The sequence below is a fragment of the Pimephales promelas genome, chromosome 25, assembly GCF_988280905.1.
Source record: "Pimephales promelas chromosome 25, fPimPro1.hap1.1, whole genome shotgun sequence".
NCBI lineage: Eukaryota > Metazoa > Chordata > Actinopteri > Cypriniformes > Leuciscidae > Pimephales > Pimephales promelas.
Window position 1 is genome coordinate 13654854 of NC_142793.1, and position 21734 is coordinate 13676587.

A 21734-nucleotide genomic window follows, 5' to 3' on the forward strand; every position below is an offset into this window, starting at 1 on the left:
TCCACAACATCATTACTGTAGGACATTGTTACTCCAAGGTCCGCAGATCACGTTTTTTTCAAAGTGTGTTAAGTGTAAACACCCTCCTCATATGTAAAATGTGTAACAATAAATTTAATTTATCAGCAAACTAACCCTGTATCTGAAATTGAAAAACATATAGAAAACGGATGCCAAACTGGAAACAAGTGGACAACACTGAAAAAAAAAAAAAAAAATTGGGAGTAGGGATTTACTTGAAAAAAGCTGGGGAACTTTTTTCACTCAGAAAATGATAGTAAATTTACAAAGATTTGCCAAGTAAAAACCTAAACACATTTATCAGTAGCTTTAATTAGACATCTTTAAGTTAAATTTACTTGGAATATGGAATTAAGTAAACTTTACAGAACATAAATAATTTTACTTGGCTAGTAAAAGGTTGATTTAATGTCGATTTAGTTGAAATTTCCTTTGCCTTTGCATTATATTTCGCTAAAACAATAATATTGAATTTTATTAGTCATTTGTAGTATGTGCTTTACTTAGATCATCTAAGAAATTTTATTACATCATGTAATAAGACCAAAGACCTCAATACTTGGTAGACAATACACAATGGCGGTAACATTTGATGGGTCGTTTTGCATTTGAATGTGTCATTTTGAGCAAAAAATGTACTCGAAATGTCACAAAATGGCAAGTTACTAATACTGACAACAAAAATCAATGATAAAACAGTGTAAATACAGCCGGAAACCAGTGAATAATGAACCTCATTAATTATTCAAGGTCCAGTGCATGATGGGAACCCCAGTATCAGAAAAGTTGAGTAATTTTATTGAGTTGATTATTTACACTTTCATTTCTACTCGCTTCAATTAAGTTCTGATATGGAATTTTAATTTAGTTTTTTAAATTCTTGCCTGAACTAACTTTTTCATGTAAATTGCATTGTTTTTTGTTTTTGTTTTTTTTCAGTAGTATTTACTTCAGCAAAAATATCATTTTTTACAGAGTAGGCCTAAAAAAAAAAATAAAAAAAAAATGAAAGTGTGGTTTCTGAAGAGGGTTCACATTCATGCACGTAGACCTGAACTGAATCGCTACTGAACTTTGGGATGAATGATCCTAAAACAATTGCTCTGCTTCCCCCATGAGGTTCAAACAAATGCTGAAAGTGCTCAAGTAGAGAAAATGCAAATACAGATTTAGAGTTCATGTTTTTGTGAAGATGCTGTTGTGATGCATCTAAATGTGGGCCTATACTTTTTTTTTTTGCGGGGCTCTTAAATTAGATTAAATTTTTTCTATTATTTAATAAAAAGCTGATATTATCAACACATAACATATAAAACTTAATAACGAGCTGCATCATAGTTTGTAATGTGTAAAGAAAGGTAATAAAACTCGCCCACCAAGACAAATATCTCTATATCTTTTAGCACTGAACAAATTATGCTTTAGAAATAATTGGTTCTCTTAAACGGTCTTCTCTCTCTCTCTAATGTTGCATTGGTCTAATTCATTTCAGTGAATTGAATAATCCTAAACGATACTTTCATACTGAATGCAGTTTTCAGTGATTTAATTTTTGTGATTCAGTTCATCAGGTGATAACAAATTTACAGTTGTTCTGCAAATATTTGCTTGTGAAATAGCCAACATTAATTTTTATGGAAGCTTTTTTTTTATTGCATTGTACGTTGGGACAATTTATGTACATGACATATAAAAAAATGCATGTAGCCTGACTCAGGTAGGCTGTTCAAGTGGAATATTATCACCATAACTGAGTTCATTCATTAATCCATTCACAAATAATCTGTTGCAGTTTTCCAGTCGTCCAGTAAAGAGGAGGCGAGGCGAGACGTTACCTCTCTTGACATCCTAATCATGCGCAAAGCTAAAGCTGTCACGAGATTTACGCAATACATAGATACGGCCAAAAAAATATTGCAACACAACAGCTATCTGGTGAAAGCGGCTCATATGGGCCTGCAGAAATCGATACGTACAGTCTTTTAAAATTCATTGCAGTTTTAACGTTTCTGATATATCAATATGGCCCTAAATCCAGCTCCAGGGTTGATGTAGTTGAGTCAGCTCTTCTTCCCGGCATCTCCGCTCGATCTTGCGAGGGATATTAATCTAGCAACAGGGTCCTTGTGCCCAACCACGGCTGTCTGCATGTCTACAATGACTAAACGCTCTTGTGTTGCTAACAGCGGGACCCCTAACAAGAGGCCCCTACACTCCCCGCCCCAGACACACTGATGCTACTCAAACACTCACCTTGAGAGGAGGCTTGAAGAACACTTCATCTGAAACTGTGAATTATTGCTCATGATCTAGTCATTCCATATCCATATGTCTTTTCTTCTGTCATGACATACAAAAGCAGTTATAGGGAAAAAATACATGACATAATTATAATTATTATTATGAGTGGTCACTCAACAAAAACATATTGAATTAATTACATAATATGCTAATTAATCAAATTCTATTGAATTGATATTGCATTTTTAAGTTTATAATATCATATATAATTCATATGCACTCACCTAAAGGATTATTAGGAACACCTGTTCAGTTTCAAATTAATGCAATTATCTAATCAACCAATCACATGGCAGTTGCTTAAATGCATTTAGGAGTGTGGTCCTGGTCAAGACAATCTCCTGAACTCCAAACTGAATGTCAGAATGAGGAAGAAAGGTGATTTCTGTTGAGACATTCAGATGGTAGAGTCAGAATTTGGCGTAAACAGAATGAGAACATGGATCCATCATGCCTTGTTACCACTGTGCAGGCTGGTGGTGGTGGTGTAATGGTGTGGGGGATCCGAGCCCATCCCTTTATGGCCACCATGTCCCCATCCTCTGATGGCTACTTCCAGCAGGATAATGCACCATGTCACAAAGCTCGAATCATTTCAAATTGGTTTCTTGAACATGACAATGAGTTCACTGTACTAAAATGGCCCTCACAGTCACCAGATCTCAACCCAATAGAGCATCTTTGGGATGTGGTGGAATGGGAGCTTCGTTCCCTGGATGTGCATCCCACAAATCTCCATTAACTGCAAGATGCTATCCTATCAATATGGGCCAACATTTCTAAAGAATGCTTTCAGTACCTTGTTGAATCAATGCCACGTAGAATTAAGGCAGTTCTGAAGGCGAAAGGAGGTCAAACACAGTTTTAGTATGATGTTCCTATGCATGATGTTCCTAACAATCCTTTAGATGAGTCTATTCTGATTAATACTTACTTATACTTTGTCCCTTAATGGGAAATTTGGTGTAAAGCTGCATAACAAGATACATCAATACCATAACAATCACACAGTTGTGTCCTTTGCACCAGAGTTGAACAACCTTGTAGCCAAAGGAACACAATACATTTTCTATAGGTTGTATCTAAACCTTGGGGTACGAAAATGTTGACCACATGGAAGTGGATAAAACACATGAGAAGGGTCCAAAGTCATTTTCATATTTGACAGAAAGACAGATGGATGGATATAGATATTTTAAAATGTAAAGGGGGACTCATTTTTTTTATATACTTTGGACTATAGTTTTAAATTTTACAACCTCATAAAGTGGTATGTACAAGTTTAAAATTAAAGAAAATAATTATTGGTTTTGATGTGAGAACATTATATAAACCTAAATGACTGCGAGCTGCATGTGAAGATCTGTCTTCAGATCTCAAACAAAGCCTCTTTTACCATTATATGATTATTCCATCTTGTAAATTAAAGTGACAAATGTTGTTTTTGCTTTTTTTTTCTTCATCATGTCTCCATGATCATTTGTCTCCAGGCCCCAGAAGTCACAAAAAGTGCAAGATGTTCCTCAGAGCTATGCACAGAAGTTCTTACTCTAATTTAATTATAGTGTATATTCGCTGATATTCAGATCACATGCGCGCTGGCAAATGTAACTGACGTTTGCACTCCACTAGAGGTCTGTTGCTATGTCAGGTTTCACCAGAGAGCAGATGGCCGCAGATGGTTTGTGTAAGCTCTCTCTTGTGCCCTCGAATTTCCTCTTGATCTACTCGGCTCCTGGATGGAATCGAGCAGCACACAAACTGGATTAAACAAATATGTGTGTTTCTGTTTTGCTGGAAATTTCTAATCTAAAACCAAGCATCCCTTCAGAAAATGAATCTGGATGATGTTGTCTTACATTCACAGCTTAAATATGCCATGACGGTTTCACTACAGTGAACAGCGGAGGAATACCCATCCATACATTTATTTATCGTTGTAATACCTCATATACCCTTTATTTCTTTCTTGGCACAGTTTTCCCCAAACATTCACACATCTGTGCTCACAAATTGCTTCTGTTACTGCCATTATTACAAATAGTCAACTACATTGAAGCAGGATATGAAGTGGAACCAAAAATTTACGACCATGTGACATTCTCAAAGTGAACGCTTTGGGGAATTCGTCACAGTGTATGAAGGCAATAGACTATTTACTGTAGAAGTCATTAAACATGCTCAAAGCATTGGTTTTGTCTCATAAAAAGGACATTTATGAAAACCGCTTTGTATTTTCCCAGTCACCTAATTACTAGTATTAACCGGATTCATAAGTTGACACTAAGTTGTCTGGAGAGCTTCAAAAGAAGCATAAAAAGGCAGACTTTCCTACTGGTGTTTCATTAAAGAGGTTTGTTAGAAATTGCATTCATTGTTCATATTTAACCCTCTGTTGCACATTGCCTCTGGGAAACAAACCCATTTTCTTCACTTTGCAAGTACAAGATGCTGGCATGATGGCAATAAAAAGGTTAAAAATGAAGAAATGACTTTGAATAGACTAATAAAAAGCACATTCTTGGTCATGCTGCACCCTTACCTTCTCATATGAAACAACAAAGAAGAAAGCAAAAATTCTTTCCGATACAATACTTTTTTTTTAAAGACGTGCAAGAACGCTGTTGACTTTTCTCTTATGGCGCTTTTCCATTACCAGTACCAGCTCGACTCTGCTCGCTTTTCGCTCCGTTTTCCATTGCAGACAGTACCAACACAAATAGTACCCAGTTGTCATAGCGATGCCTTTCGTTCCTCGTTGCCCTATCAAGCTCTCGCTGGATCCTCTCTTCGGCACCCAAACATAGGAAAGTCTGCACTAGCTCCTCATTTGACCATGGTGTATTCTTCCGAGTTGCCCTAATAATAGTAGTATGTTTAGTAACTATCTCTGGCCAAACTATTTTAAAATGGTTCACTTTTCCACTGCGCGGTACGACTCGGCACGGCTCGGTTCGCTTGAGCTCGGTTTGCTTTTCCACTGCTCAAAGTGGGTGGGATTAGTCTGACCGTTATAGTTTATCCGCTCCTTGGCAACCAACGAGAGGAACGTCTGCACAGTCCACTGACCACGATTCAGCTATTTATTTTTTGTAAGTTTTCTTTCTTTTTTTCTTCAAGCTAGTCAAGCAAGTAATTTTAAAACACGTGCCACAGCGGTGGCTGTTACTAGCTATTTAAATCTAGCCGGTTGGTTTGATGCCTTGCAAAAACAATGACTGGTAGTGACGATTCTGTCTGACCAATCAGTGATCTGCAGTGTGTGTACGTCACATTTTAGTATTGGTTTAGTATACAACCTCAACAGAGGTGGTACCATTTAAAGCGAGCCATACCGTACCATGCAGTGGAAAAGCATCACAAGTGAGCCGTACCGAGCCGCGCTGTACCGTACCATGCAGTGGAAAAGCGCCAAAGCGTGCCCTACCAAACTGAACCGTACCGTACCATGCCGTGGAAAAGCGCCACAAGTGAGCCGTGCCGAGCCGTACCGTACCATGCAGTTTAATTATTAATTTCCATGTGGGCCTGTACATCACGTGCATCACACATGACCAGCGTCAGCCAACAGTGAGCCTACGTATGACGTGTAACGCTGCACTGTTACACTCACTCAGAGGCCCACACAAAAGGAAATGAATAGTTGAATAAAGTCGTTATTTAAGTTTTTTTTTTTTTTTTTTCGCACAAAACGTATTCTTGTCGCTTGATAAACGTAAGGAGACACTGTAGTCACTTGGAGTATTTTAACTATGTTTTTACTAACTTTTCTGGGCCGGCAAGTTTCAATAACATAGAAGCCTATGGACTAGTATGGAGGAGTTATCCAGCTCTCAGATTTCATCAAAAATATCTTAATTTATGTTCCGAAGATGAACGGAAGCCTTAGGGTTGAAACAACATGAGGATGAGTAAATACTGACAGAATTTTCATTTTTGGTTGAACTATCCCTCTAAGACTAGAGTGGGAAAAAGTTTTAAATATTACGGAACCTAAAACATATTCTGTATTCTTGAAACTTTCTATGGAATTTTAACCTGATAGTGGCTCTGTAGTGCCTGTGTTGCCGATCACAGATTTGGTGACGATCTAAATCGACCAATTACATCCATTCATCCCTCGTTCATCACTCTGTTTGCCTGTCGAATGTTTGCTGACGGATCAGAGCCATGGATCCATTCCAGCGCTTTTCCACATGATTAGATGGAACTAATTATTCTCACATCTCACGCTCAGTCTGGAATAAACTAATTACCCATCTCTTAATGAAAGGAGAAAGGATTCCTGCAAGAACTCCTGCAAACGCCTTTCTGTGCCGCACTCATTTACAAATATTTAGTTGGAAGTTAATTGGATGTCCAGAATTTTGAAAAAAACAACAAACCGAACAGAAAACAAAGCAAAAGCATGTATGTTGAAAAAAAAGTGGAGTGTAACATTTGTTTTACCGTAGGGAGCAGCACATTGCTTTTAATTGCTCGCTTGATTAATAGATCTGATTAAACGAGAGCAGTGATTAACGTATGTGACAGAGGAGAGGAAGCTCATGTAATTATAACACAAATCATTAATGTAAATATGAAAACAGGATTATGCCGGTTATCTTATGGGCAGGGATTGACCTGCCCACAGCAAATAGCGCGTGTATAAATTGCCTAATCTAGGACCCTTAAAGGAGTAGCTCACTTGAAAAAAAAATTTTTTTTGCTGATAATTTACTCACCCTCATGTCATCCAAGATGTCCGTGTCATTCTTTCTTCAGTCGAAAAGAAATGAAGTTTTTTGATGAAAACATTCCAGGATTTTTCTTCATATAATGGACTTCATTGGGTGCAAACGGTTCAAGGTCCAAATGAGAGTTTTAGTGCAGCTTCAAAGGGCTTGAAACGACACCAGACGATGAATAAGGGTCTTATCTACCAAAACGATCGCTCATTTAAAAAATAAATAAAAAAGTTTAAGTTTTATAAGCACAAATGCCCACCTTGCTCTCTTCTGTGATGCACATTCGTGACTCTCCTGTTCTCCTGTCCTGTTTTTTTTAAGTGAAATACTCCTTTAATCAGTTTGCTGCACGATATATTGTTCACTTTCATTTAGAAATAGCCATTTTTACATTTGCAAAGGCATCAAACAAATGTTAACTTTTTTTAACAACAATAATAATGCATACTCAATATTTAAAAATAAAACTTTTTAAAAATGTAACGCGCGCACACACACACACACGTTTTCATGTTTTATGGGGAGACATTTTTGACAGACATTTTGTCCCCATAATGTAGGGTTTACCAGACCCCAAAACACACACACACATATATAAATATTTTTTTTAAATTAAAATACATATTTTTATCTGCAACCCCAAGGCGTCACCCAAGGCGTCACCTTTGACCATGCTTCAATATTTGACGTTTTAGGCGCCCTTTAGCGTCACTTACATGACGCGATCCTACGGCGTCATCTACCTGACGCTAAAGGAAAGCGTCAGTTAGAGGACGCGGTTAGGTTTAGGTGTGGGGTGGGGGTAGGGTACACGCGATCCTAGGGCGTCATCTAACTGACGCTAAAGGGCGCCTAAAGCGTCAGATATTGAAGCATGTCCAAATGCTTCCCAAGGCGTCAGTTAAGTGACGCCTTGGGGGTGAGAATGGGCTGTTATTTGACATGTAAAATATATCAAGATCAAAAATCAGGCCCCATTATTTAGTCGACACAACCTGTGCTCCATGTGTCCAGTCCATTAGGGAGCAAATAAGCCCTGTCTAGTCTTTATGAGCCATCAAAATCTGGGGATGTTCCTTCGGGCTGCTGGTGATTAGGAAACAGGTCAAATATATACACTGGGGCAGAATACTTTTGTCTGGACGTGTCTCCTTTCCTCACCCCAAATACCTAACCATGAGCCACAGTCCACGGGTTTCCTCTCATTACTGTGATGCATTTGTTCCCTGAAGCCTGTTAAACCAAATACAAATACAAACAGACATTTTCTACAAGAGGTATCCGGGGACAATCGTTTTCCTCTTTCCTTTTTTTTTTTTAACAGTTGTGTTCAGGGCACAATGGGGAGATGAAAGAGAGGATGCAGTGCAGAAGTTCACAGACAGGACTAATACCAAGCAAGAGAGACAGAAACTCGAGGGATGTGTTCAGAAAACAATAACATGCAAAGTACGCAGGACTACAAAGGGCACACAGCGAATTTTAATCAAAACAAAAACGCTCTGATAATTGCTGCCGAGTGAATTGTGCGGCTCTGTGTGAACGCGCCTGTTGTCTTCGCAGGGATGGTTTTGCTCTCTGCCGCTGCTCGACATTGTTAATGAAATGCAAAGATGTGAATGCTCAAACGTGTCAATCCTTTGCTAGTCAATAAACCTTTGAGCTGAACAACAACCCGGGGAATAGGGATTAAGCAAGACATTCTCTAAAACATCTTTTTCCTTGAAGAAATGAACTGTCATTTACTCACCTTCATGAAGTTTCAAACCTGAATGACATTCCTTCTTCTGTGGAACACAAACATATTATATTCATGAATTAAATATTAACATTGGTGTCCTTGCTTATATACTTTTCTAAATGTAGCAACAGACTAAGGCTATGTTTACACGGAAACAATTCTGAAGAGAAAAACGCAAACGTGGTGTTGCTTTATCACTTTTTATTATGCGTTTAGACGAGAGTTTTGGGTGGGAAATCCGTGTGCATACAGTGACACAAAAGTGTGTGAAATTCAATGTAGTATGCACTCCAGGCAGCTAGGTGGCGATGTGAAGCACTGCCACACAACAACACCAAGTCCATGCGCCTGCGTAAAACCTTCACTGTCAAGCATACTTCTGCGTTTTTACCCTGTACATGGGAGCGCGGTTGTGGAGCGTTTTTAAGATTTCCATTCTGAAGGGGGGTTTCACTTTTTTGTGTTTTAAGCAAAACACCGTCGCCGTGTAAACGAAAGGCACATCCGATAAAATATTTTTACGTTTTCACCCGCGAGTGTTCTCCTGTAAACAGGGCCTAAGGCCCCGTCCACACTACTGCGTTTTCGTTTAAAAACGGAGACCTTTTGCTACGTTTGCACCACCCGTCCAGACTAAAACGGAAAAAACGAAGACCTAAAACGGAGAAGTTTAGAAATGCTGTATCCCGGAGGGCGTTTTAGTGAAGACGGAACAAAACCATAGAATGTAAAAATATGGACAAAGCGTCTGTGACGTCACCCATAGACTTTCTGAAGAACAGTTTTTGAGGCTGTTTATTGGGGGTATGGGTGGCTCCATCATGGAAAATCTTGGGAAATTTAAAATACAAATGTTCAGAAAGGATACAGAGGTGGTATGTTGTGTCAGATCATGGCAGAGACGTCAAATTCCACTTGGCTTAACCCGTTATCAGCTGTCAATCAAAGTTAACCGCCCTAATTTGTCATACATTTTATATCTCTAAATACGATCTAAACTAACGAGTTAGAGAAAAATTCACCCCCCTCACAGTTGTCAGGCACTCGACCCTATCGAAAAATACAATAAAAGTCCATGGGACCGAACTGTAAACATAAGCATTTATGCTGTGAAAACGGACATTTTAACATGGCCTATGGACATTTGCTCCCTTTTGGGACCTAATGGATTTTAGATGTATTGCAGTTTTTCGCACTTCCGGGTAGGCTTTATTTTTCAGATTAGAATGTTGCCGCTTGAACAAAACGGACGAGTTTAGAAACGATGACGCAGAGGCTCGCGTTCGGCTCTATAATTGGGTGTCATCAGTCATGACTTGTCCTTTCCTGATTCTTCAGCCACCCATCACATGACCCGTTTCCTGTTTACACCGGTACGTGCATGCCCAGTGTTGGTGAATGGTCGCATGATTCACATTTTCAGTCGTTTTAATGTAGACGGAGATCAATTCTAATACTCAGATAAAACGCAGGTGTGGAAAGAGATCATATTCGTTTTGATTCTTCGTTTTTAAACGAAAACAGCCCGTTCTCCTCCCAAGACGTCATCTAACTGACGCTTTTGACCTTACGTCAACATCTGACGTTTTAGGGCACCCTTTAAAATCAGTAAGATGACGCTATCTAACCCTAACTATACCCCAGACCTAAACCTACCCGCGTTATCTAACTGACGCCAAAGATAAAGAGTCAGTTAGATGACGCCCTAGGATAGCGTCATCTAACTGACGTTAAAGGGTGCCCTAAAATGTTGGATGTTGACGTATGGCCAAAAGCGTCAGTTAGATGATGTCTTGGGATGAGAATGTGTTGACGAAAATGCAGTAGTGTGGACGGGGCCTGCTAACAACTAAAAATGGGTTGGCAGTATTCCAGAAAAAAACTCCTGTGGGTCAATGTTCCAAGAGCAAACTTAATCTCAGAATTAATCTTAGTTCAGCGGAAGTTCTTAGTTTTTAGATCAGGGAGTGTTTTTGACAATGTTGTCTTCTGTACGCAAAAAAACACGTAGTAAAACCGTTTCTGTTTTTAGTACATCGTTGTGTAAACGTACCTTTAAACGGCCACAGGACAGTTCATCAAGGCTATGACATCAACAAGGGAAATTACCATAAGTGAAGCAGGAAACAAGCATCAAGAAACGTCTTCAAAATACATCCAGCAAATGAAATTTAAATATAAATTAGATTTACCATTAGATTCTTTTACTCTCTTCTTACACACTAGTTTATTCCCCAAATTTGCTATTTGAACATTGTTGTTGAGTGCAAAATTGCTTGTTTTTCATAATCTGTAAGCCGCTTTGAAGCATAGGCCTATGCTAAATGATTAAATGCAACTGTGATTAAATGCAAAATTTTGTGTCTAGTGATAAATTGTTGGTAAACATTGATACATTTATAATAAAAATACTGCTAAATTAAATATCAAAACTGAAAAACACAAAAAAAAAGCACAGAAATGTCTTTGACAAAATTTCAAACAGATGTTCCTTCTCTTCGCTTAAATATTTCAATTACATTCATTAAAAACAGTCAAGCGCAAGTAAAACAAGTAGAGCTTCGTCTCTCTCTCTAGCACTGGAAAACAACACTAAGAACATTTTGTGTGCCTTTTCTCTATTCACTCATTTCTAATTCTGTTTAATAACTCGAAACAACAGGTGGAGCCTTTCACACACTACATACTGAATCAATCATCCACACACAGCAGGCTAATGTTGTTTTGATAAGCACCCAAATATGTTTTCCCAAAGTTTAAACCTGAAGGATGTCATTTAAAATACAGTGTTACAGTCATCAATATTATTGGTTAAAATTTACATGTCATTTTAAAACAAGACACCTTGTGTTAAAAAAGGAAGGAGACAACAGAGAAAAGACAATGATAGTTTATTTGTAACCTTATCTTGTGTATGAACTACAAACTCTGATTTCTATAATCGAACTCCATCTTTTTTTTCTTTTTTTTAAAGGTCATGAAATAATGTTTACATGAAAATCAATCCAGTCGTCTTTTACAGCATATCTCGCTCTCTTTTTTTTGTTGTTAAATCTTTTAGAACAGGTTGGCACATGTAAAATTAAAATTTAAAAAGTTTTTGTTTTGTTTTTTTTTTTGTTTTTATTTTCAAAATGTATTTTTATAGAAATCTACCACTAGAACAGCATTCCCTCTCAGAGACGAAAAGAAAGAAGTTACGTGGAACGGAGAGAAAAGCATCTCGTTCCCTCCTTAACCGAAACCCAAAACACAGATGTGTTCACATGATGGGACATAACAAACATACGGGAAAAAAAAAAAAGTTTTCCAAAAATTGGCAATTTAAGACAATGATCCAAATCCTGAAACCAATCAAATAAAAATGCAACTGAAAGCAACACTCAACTCAATGACTTGGTTTACTTTTGTGCTAAACTTCATAGACAATAAGGATCTTATTTCACTGTAATGAACGGATTGACCCCAATTTCAGTGACAACACAAAATAAAATCAGAAAAACAAAGTGATTTGAGATTTGAAAAAGCAGCATATTCAGACGAAGAACAGTCTTTTTTTTTTGCACGCTTGGATATCTTGATGAGGACATGTACCAGATGGCCTATGCTTCTAATGGGCAGGAGGTACTCTCAAAAACTTTTTTGGAATGAAACTGAAATAGCAAAGCTGACAAGAATAATTGCATTAGATATTTTCAAATCAGAGTGCATCTGGTATGTGAACAAAATATGATACTAAAATGTACACCAAATGTCACATGGTATCATTCAGCATCTATATTAAGAACAGAAAAGCAAGAGAAAAATCTTCCTGTGCGATTTGCATTAATTATGAATGGCCAAAACGAAACACTACGAATCTGAATAAAATGTCACAGGTTTATTGGTTTACTTCAAATTACCTATAGCCCTCAAGATTGCTTTATAGATTAAATGATGCACTTCAAATGAGTCCACTTTGGTTCCATCACCCCGCCTCGCTCTCCAGTTTGACTCTGAATGCATTTACAGTGTCAAACCAATGTCTACTCACCGCCCCCCACCCACCCTGTCCAAGGTCATTGGTTTCTATAGTGACCATCTTAGGCCATTCTGGTTTTCATAAATTAATGCATAATCTCAAGTCATCCACCTCTGCAGCCAAAGGCTAGAGTAGGTCTAAAGCCAAATATGAATGTATAATTCTCGGTCTGTGACGAAAAAAATTAAATAAAAGTGATTGAACATGTTTAAAAAGAATTGCATAACTGCCTATACAAAGATTGACAGCGATAGATAGAATATGGAAGGAAAAAATAACACAGTCGGTTTACTGAATCTATAAAGACAAACCTGTGGCACCTTTGGAAGCCTTAGATTTGAGCGCCACTGACTTTGCCCTCTTGTTTAGGGTTCTATGTCTGGCTTTTAGATTATCCCAGAATGAATTCATTCAACTGTATCCATGGACAGCACCAATAAAAAATGGATTGAAATGGAAATGGTGCTACATCAGTACGTTTTCCATACTTTCGCCACATTTCTACTCGGTCAACCTTTGAATAAAGGCCTACAGTCTTCGGCCTCCTGCCCATGTAGCATTTGGCATAGAATGAGTGTGCTGAATCTATGTATGAGTATTGGGAAACTTTAGTAGGGTATCAAGGGTGAACTGCCACAGGAACTCACAATGTTGTTTACCATGATAAAGAAGATGGAGAAAACAGTTTAATAACGTGAAACTTATTTTAAGCAGGAGATACCTTAAAATGCATTTAAGAGCAAGTGGGTAGACCCCGAATGCTAACTTAATCCATAAATCTTCTGGTCTGAGCACAGAAACAATTTGAAATTAATTGCCCTGCATGCATCAAATAGATATGTGTTCCTGACATTTGGCCCGGTTTTAAATGGGGACATGTTTCCAGGGCTATTTGTTCTAAATTTTAGGCCAGGTATACATCTGCGTATAATTTGTAGCAGTCATCCCTGCTGAAAAATTAGCTGGTTTAAGCTCGTCTACAATGTAAAAAGTGCCCAAAACCATTCTAAAACCAGCCAAACAGATGAGCCTGACCAGGCTGAGATACCAACTATGACCAGCAAACCTGCTTAATCTGGTTTAAAAAGCCTGTTTTTCAGCAAGAGTAACTGAATAATGTGATTTAGTTAAATGTCGTTAATTAAGGGGAGTCAAAAAAACAATTAACAAGATCATTTTAAACAGTAATAGGGTGGAACGTTTTCTAATATGACAATCTATAACCTAATATTTTAAAAGTATTGACACTAAATGTGAATCTTAAAGTTTCAGACAGATGGAAAGGTTTCAGATTCAACTGCAAATGACTTTGAATTGGGTACTTACATTTAGAACAGAGTTTAAAAGCAAATTAGTAAACCAACAACTCTTAAAATAACATTCAAAAACATGGAGAAATAATTGCTGGAAAAATAATTGCTGATTACATCTTTTCTCGATTAAACCACAATAGTTATTTTCCTTAAATAAATAACTTCTGTTATGTAAAGACACTTTTGAAACGGTTGACGTACACTCAACTCCCAAAGTCCTTTTGTACCTGTCAACATCCTTCTTATACGTCTTGCATCAGTCTACTGTCTTTGTTTCGACAATCTTCAAAATCGATATGTCACATACTGTTCCTTAAGAGTTTTAGAGGTCTTTTTTTTTCTTCGTTTAATCCCCATTATGAAAAGCAGTTCAGATCTGGGTTTCTTGTACATTGTCTTTTGAGCTGGCCCGAATTAGCAAAGGTTCGTGGGCGGAGCTGTGTATAGAATTGATGGTGGAGGCGTGATTGTACACAGTCTTGTAAGCAGTGTAATGATTCAGGTGCTCATGCTCCAGTGGGGGAAGGGAGAGGTGGCCCTCCATGGTAGGTCCACCCGTCACGCAATCCTCATCTACATTGATAATCTCAATGCTTCGTGTCGGTGCGTTGTGGTTTTGCTGGTGATGCTGTTTGCGCATTTTATAAAAGATGATCAGCATGACGGCCGCCATCAGCGTTATGGCCACAAAGCAACCGATGATGATCTTCGTGGTCTTCATGACCTCATCCAAGGTGTTGAGGGAACCGTCGATCAGGGCCGTGACAGGGATGGTGTAGGTCTTATCGGTGGCCTTGGTGGACAGTGGCGTCCGTGCTGTGGTGGTGGTGGTGGTGAAGGAAGGTGGTAAAGTCTCCCAAATTCCAGAAGAAGGAGTTGGGGCGCCTTTCTGCTGTACTGTTGGGTGGCCCTCATCATGTGACGATTCTGTGGTCTCGACGGTAACTGTAGTGAAGTAACTGAAGCTGCTGTTCTCTGTCGAAGACACATTAAGAGTAGCGGAGGCTGTTGTGTTGCCTGCGGAGTTGCTCACCATACAAGTGTATGTTCCAGTGTCCTGCATCGTGACATTGGTAAAGTTTAACGTCCCGTCGTTGAGCACGGAAATGCGTATCTTGTATGCCCCGTGCGTCATGATGGACCCATTGGGCGTGATCCAGCTGACCGAGGTCAAAGAATTCGCTCGACATTTCAGTTCTGCTGCCATTCCCTCAGTCACGTTCAGGTCCGCCGGGGGCTCCACGATCACCGGTGCATAACAGTGGAAATAGTTCTGGTCAAGTTCGCCGATGTAGCGCCCTTTGTGGCTGGTAGGTGACGCACAGCGGGCACAGCAACTGGTATTGGCCGGCACCATTTCCTTTAGCCACCAACTGAGCCAGAGGATGTCACAGTTGCAGTTCCAGGGGTTGTGGTGCAAATGTACCCTCTCCACGTGGTGTAGTGGGGTGAAGAGGTCATGAGGCAGGAGGGTAAGGTTATTGTGGGCCAAATTGAGCTCCACAAGGGACTGAAGATCATCAAAGGCATTTCTCTCGATAGTCTGGATCTGTGCATGCATCATCCACAGTTTCTGTAAGTGGACAAGGCCTTTGAAAGACCCTGGCCTAATCACAGAGAGCTGGTTTCCTGACATCTCCAACTCATCCAAACGAACTAGAGGAATAAGGTTGGGGATCTCCTTCAAGTTGCACATGCCCAGGTTCAGGTACCGCAGGTTGCTGAGGCCTTCAAAGGCACCTTCTGAAATATAAGTGAGCCTTTTCAGCTCGCCCAAGTCCAGCCTTCGCAGCGATGGTACGCGGTTGAAGGCATACGAGGGTATACTCTCGATAGGGTTATTCCTCAACCAAAGCTCCTTAAGTTTGGACAGGTACTCGAAAGCCCCATTGGGGATTGTGGTCAAACGATTATCGAAGAGTTCCAGAGTGTTGAGGTTGGCCAGCCCGTTGAAAGCTCCGATTTCAATGGTGCGGATGTGGTTTTTGCTGAGCTGCAGGATCTCCAGGTGCCTCAAATGCTTGAAGCTGTCAACCCTAATCACCTGGATGAGGTTCTCCTGAAGGTTCAGGTACCTTGTGTTGGTGGAAATACCATCAGGTACATCTCGAAGGGAGCGTCGTGTACAGATGACCTTGCTGAACTGGTTGCTACAAGAGCAGACGGAGGGGCAGGTCTGCGCTCGCACTAGGCCAGCCACCACCAGAAGCTGCAGGGCCAGTGACAGCACGAACAATGGGTCGGACAGGGCCCGGTTCCACCTAGGACCTCTCATCGTCTGCTGCATCAGGGAGGAGGTCATCTTGTTTATCATTCATAATTCGCTGACAGGTTCTCCACTCTTTGGGAAGGGTTATATTAGGCCAAACTGCAAAAAAAAAAAGAGAAAGAACCATGTAAGGTTTGGAATACTAACTGACTGACACAAATCAATGCTAATACAGATAGATAAAACATACTAGAATGTCATAATACTCTTATGACAATGTCAAATGCTTATTTGCTCATACTCTTTGGTGCCCGATTCACTAAATTAGCTAAAAACACTGCCATAAAAGCTGTGCTGCAATCAATTTGCAAGGAGCAAATCTCCACTATAAGGGCTTAATTGTCTAATAAATAAGTAAATTGGAAAAACTAGGGAAAAAATAAATAGCATAGCAATCTTGAGAACATTCTTTGTCACATGAACACACAAGCACAGACAAACGTACAGAGGAACAGCCAGTCGCTGCACTCTTGCAATGAATACAATAGCCACACAAGTCCCTTTAACCCAGTGGAAGTTAATCACAGACAAAATATTTTTCACACACACATGCATCACAGGTGACCTTCAAGAGTGTTTCATATCCATTTCATTTTTTTTTTCTTTGTTCACATTTTTTGAGTGCGTGTGGTGTCTGTGAGTTCATGTCTTTGCACACACACACCACTTTCAATCTAAGTCACATAAAGCTGAACCGCAATATTGGGTCTGCTTTATATGTTTCTTCCTCTCCACAGTCAGGGAGATATGAACTGCCTTGTCTGTCTGTGTCACTTTATTTATTCTAGCAGAGGAGGCATAAATAAAAGCACAGCTTCCCACCTACCGATCCTTCAGTCAACCCTACATATCTAAAGCGAACACACACTTAAAGACACGCGTGTGACTGGACTGAGAATGAAACCTGAGACAAGAAGTGTGTGGACAGACGCATGTTGTCACAGCTGAGTATGTGACTCACTTTAATGATACTGAAAGGAACTGGTCAGGTCAACTAGTTTATTAGTCATCAGCCAGCTGACTATTCATTTGTGTGTACTGATTTAGAGAGTCTAGTTTTTTTCTTCACATTTGTTTTAGCTTTAGCATTTTTAGCATGCATTTACATTAGTATTTATTAGTGCTGTCAAACGATTAAAACATTTAATCGCGATTAATCGCATTAATGTCATAGTTAACTCGCGATTAATCGCACATTTTTATCTATTCTAAATGTCTCTTGATTTCTTTTTGTTACATTATTTTTTTTTCTCATTTTAATGCTCTTATCAATATGGAAAAGTGGAAAAAATATTATTGAAAATAACATTGGAATAGTGTTCAATTTCACACTATAGCCTACAAATAATCTCTCACACAATGTAACACTGTCTATCAATAAAAGGGTGAAAGAAATACTGACGAGGCCCTAATATTGGCGAGGGAGCGGAGAATTCGCATCATCTGTGTGTGTGTGTGTTTGTGTGTGTGTGTTTGCTTGGCCATCATCAAGTGGTGTTTCAGACTGGATGTGCTGCGATGATGATGGCTGGGTCGCAAGCCGAAACGAGTGTGTGCGGCACAAAACGTCCTCGCGCTGCGCTCTGAAACCCTTTCATCTCAATGGCTTGTGCTGCGCGAGGACGTTTTGTTGCTTCTTCGACCAAAGCGCAAGCGGATCTAGACCGTAAACAAAACAACAGGCATGCCGCAAACACACGTTTGGGCTTGTGAGCCGGCTTTGAGTGGATGAGGAGGGCGATGGATGGATCAGGACGCATGCCGCGTCCTGTTGCAAAAGCATGCGAAAAAAATACAAAGTTTGCTAGGACAAAAAGACCGTTAATCGCGCGATAAAAATATTAACGCCGTTAAAATGGGTTTGCGTTAACGCCGTTAATAACGCGTTAAACTGACAGCCCTAGTATTTATACATTTATCAGCTGTTCTATATAAACATTTAATGATTTTATATGTAATCTTTCAGTTCATACACTCCCTGATAACCAAAGCCAACACGATTTCTCTAACGTCAGCACGTGTTAGTTTTGAAATCTTGTATTGAAACCCTGAAACTTTTTTTTTTACTACGGTTATTAGCTGTAAATTTTCTTGAATGACTGCTTGGACTTGAAAAAGCATTATATAATTAGTTGGATTAAGGGTCATGTGTAACTTTGTAACTTTTGTAGGGGCGTTTAGATTGGACTCATTCTTGTATTATGTCTGTAGACAATCTGCTCACAGTCGGTTTTGTTGGATCTTATGGAGAACCGTTGAACATGGATGTTCTTCCCTTTGGGCATTACAACACGATGTATTGAAAGCTTGGCAAAACTGTTTGTACTACTTTTCACTCTCTTGCTCGCCTTTTCTCTTCCTCTCGGCAGGGTGCTGGTTTTAACCTAATAATGAATGCCATAACAATCCATTTTTTCATCGCAAATCTACTTGTACTGCTGCCCTGAAGTCTTCCAGACTGCTGGTGATGATCACACATGAAAATCAACTTTGTTATCACTAAACGTTTTGAAGGAGAATGAATTTCAATATAACGATATGCCCATTTATACTCAATTTAATCGAATTTCATACACAGATAATTGTAATATAGCTCTTGTGTGTAAATGCTCAATTACAACAAAAGATAAAGGTTTAACTTCACAAATCTTTAAAAAGGGAGCCCTGCTGGATTCAAGGTCCGGTTTATCTTCCCTGATTTGATTTTACACTAATAAAATTGCATAACACAATCTAGGTTGCTCCAAGTCGAGAGAGAGAGAGAGAGAGAGAGGGGGGCAAACAAAAAAGCACTCCATAAAAATCCCGCTGCTTCTCAAACAATGAGCCTGGCAAAATTGGATTTCGTGTGGGAAGGGAATTAGATGAAAAAATGATAAACAAAAAATATGATTATGAAATGAATACATTTTTAAACTTCTTGCCCAGTAAGAGATGATGAAGCAGGCGGCAAACGTTTCAGCAGGGTGGGAGGTAAAGAAGCGGATCAAGCGGCGAAAGCCTTGAAAGGTGTGAGGTGTAACAAAGTGAATTAATTTTAAAGTGAATTCCATTGCTGCTGACAAAATGCGGCTGTGTGTTTCTTTACACAGCACGGGCTAGAAAAGCTTCTGTACTTTCCATCACACGGCAGGGTGAGCAGGTTGAGGTGAAAACAATTATGGCAATCATACAGTTCCGCACAAAAGAATCAAATGTCAAGAGCCGTTTTGGATTAATATGCTGTTCAACTTCGAGAAGAGGAGAGAGGTAAGGGAAGATAAGGTTTGAAGAAAAGAAGAGGATGTAAGTAAGAGTAGGAAGAAGAAATTGGAAGGCGAAGGTGAAACGAAAAGGAAGTAGAAAGGAGAGTAGGAAGAAGGATAGATGAAAAGGAATGAGATCGACATGAGGAAGTAGAAGAGGGAAGGGGAAAAGAAAATGTAAAGAAAGATGAAGTAGAAGGGAAAAGTGGAAGAAACTATGAAAAGTTAAAATCAGGAAGAAGAAAAAGGAAAGAGGAATGTGCGGGAAATTGAAGAAGGTCAGAAAAGAAAGGAAAAAAGTGGAAGGAGAGAAGAAAAGTAAGTAGAAGATACACTGATAAAAATATTTTGTGGTAAAGTAAATAGTTCAGAGAAAAAACAATGTAATTTGCATGAAAAAAGTTAGTTCAGGCAAGAATAAAAAAAAGTACACTGTAAAATCTAAGATTTTTTTGTTAACTTTACTTAATGTCCAATAATTTGTTCAACTTAAAATTTCTTAGTAATCTGTACTGTTTGCATGTTTTGCCTTCGTTACTCAGAAAAACCTTAAACATTACTTGACTGGTTTGAGTACCATTTTGCCCCCTCCCCACACATTGCCATTGGTGGGGCAAATCTTAATAGACTTTTCACTAATTTCTTCCACTTCTGCAGTCATCATTCTTCTTATTTATCTTGAAATAGTCATCTTGAATATTATTTTTTGTATATTTTGTAATTCTCTTCCAATTGATTGCAGTGATGCAACATGAAATCACAATTATTTGATTTCAAAAGAAGTGAAGCAATATTTATATATATATATATATATATACACACACACACACACACACACACACACACACACACATTTTATTAATTATTTAATTAATTGTTTGTTTGTTTGTTTGTTTTTCTGCTCTATAACGGACGGTAGCAAATAAAATTGTAATGGTAAAATAAAGCCAAAAACAGAAAAACAAAGCAATTAATTTATTCATGCCGCAATGCACTCTGGGGATACACTTCCTCAGATCACAGACAGAATTAAGTTGACAACTTAAATGGATTAATAAAATGTAACTTGATGCAGTTAAGTTATGGTTACTTAATGAAATTAAGCCAACGAGTTTGCATAATAAAATTAAGTAAACTGAACTAATTGTTTTTTACAGCGCAGTAGTACTCAATTCAATCGTGTAGAAATGAAAGCGTAAATACCAACATTATAAAATTAAGTAAAATTACTCAACTTTTCTGATACTTGTGTTCCTATCATGCATTTAGAAAACATTTACTGTGCATTGCACCGTCATTTGGTAACACACCCAAGCCACAGATGAGGGTAAAGCTGAGCTATGAGTAATCCTGTTGTATAACAAACATGTCATATCAAAACTATTCAAAACCCCAAGGAATTGGGAAAATTAGAGATTTCCTTTCGATTTTTCAACCGCGGTCAGAGAGGCCCTGAGCCAGGTTTCATTTATCTGCAGGCCACAATTCATAGGTATGCTGGATAGCATCAATAAACTATGATAGTTCAACCATTGCTTTACAAGACTGGGAATTGCTTCATATAAATGAAAGCTGGAGTGGAAGTTCTCCACAGGGTCATCCATCTACAGCCGGATGAACAGCTGATGGACTGTAGAATCAAGTAACCTGCAGCAGTGCTCACCTTCGAATGTTATGACAACACGCGTACAACAGCACACAGGAAAAATAGTGAAGTAATACCAAACAAGCAAGAATGCTGTCGTTAATATTGGGTTACATTTTAGGCACAAGACACTGTGTCTATTTTAATTTTGCCAAAAAAATATTTCTAAATACACTGAGAAGAATTCAATGTTTAAATGACATCTTAAAGGAGTAGTTCACTTTATTAAAAAAAAAAAAAAAAAAAACTTTTGCTGATTATTTACTCACCCCCATGTCATCCAAGATGTCCATGTCTTTCTTTTTTCAGTCGAAAAGAAATTAGGGTTTTTGATGAAAACATTCCAGGATTTTTCTCCATATAATGCACTTTACTGGTAACCAAACGGTTCAAGGTCCAAAAGACAGTTTCAGTGCAAACGCCTTTAAATGATTCCGGATGATGAATAAGG

General features: G+C 38.8%; 1 protein-coding gene across 3 annotated transcripts in view; it reads right to left on the reverse strand.

Moving 5' to 3' along the window:
* Positions 1-11664: 11664 nt before the first annotated feature.
* Positions 11665-21734, reverse strand: part of lrrc4ca (leucine rich repeat containing 4C, genome duplicate a) — a 227361-nt gene continuing 217291 nt past the window's right edge. For all 3 annotated transcript variants that reach the window (XM_039656998.2, XM_039656997.2, XM_039656999.2), the window contains one exon: positions 11665-16492. In XM_039656998.2, the coding sequence (XP_039512932.2) occupies positions 14495-16438 (1944 nt within the window). In that variant the 5' untranslated portion in view covers positions 16439-16492 and the 3' untranslated portion in view covers positions 11665-14494. The remainder of the gene's footprint in view (positions 16493-21734) is intronic.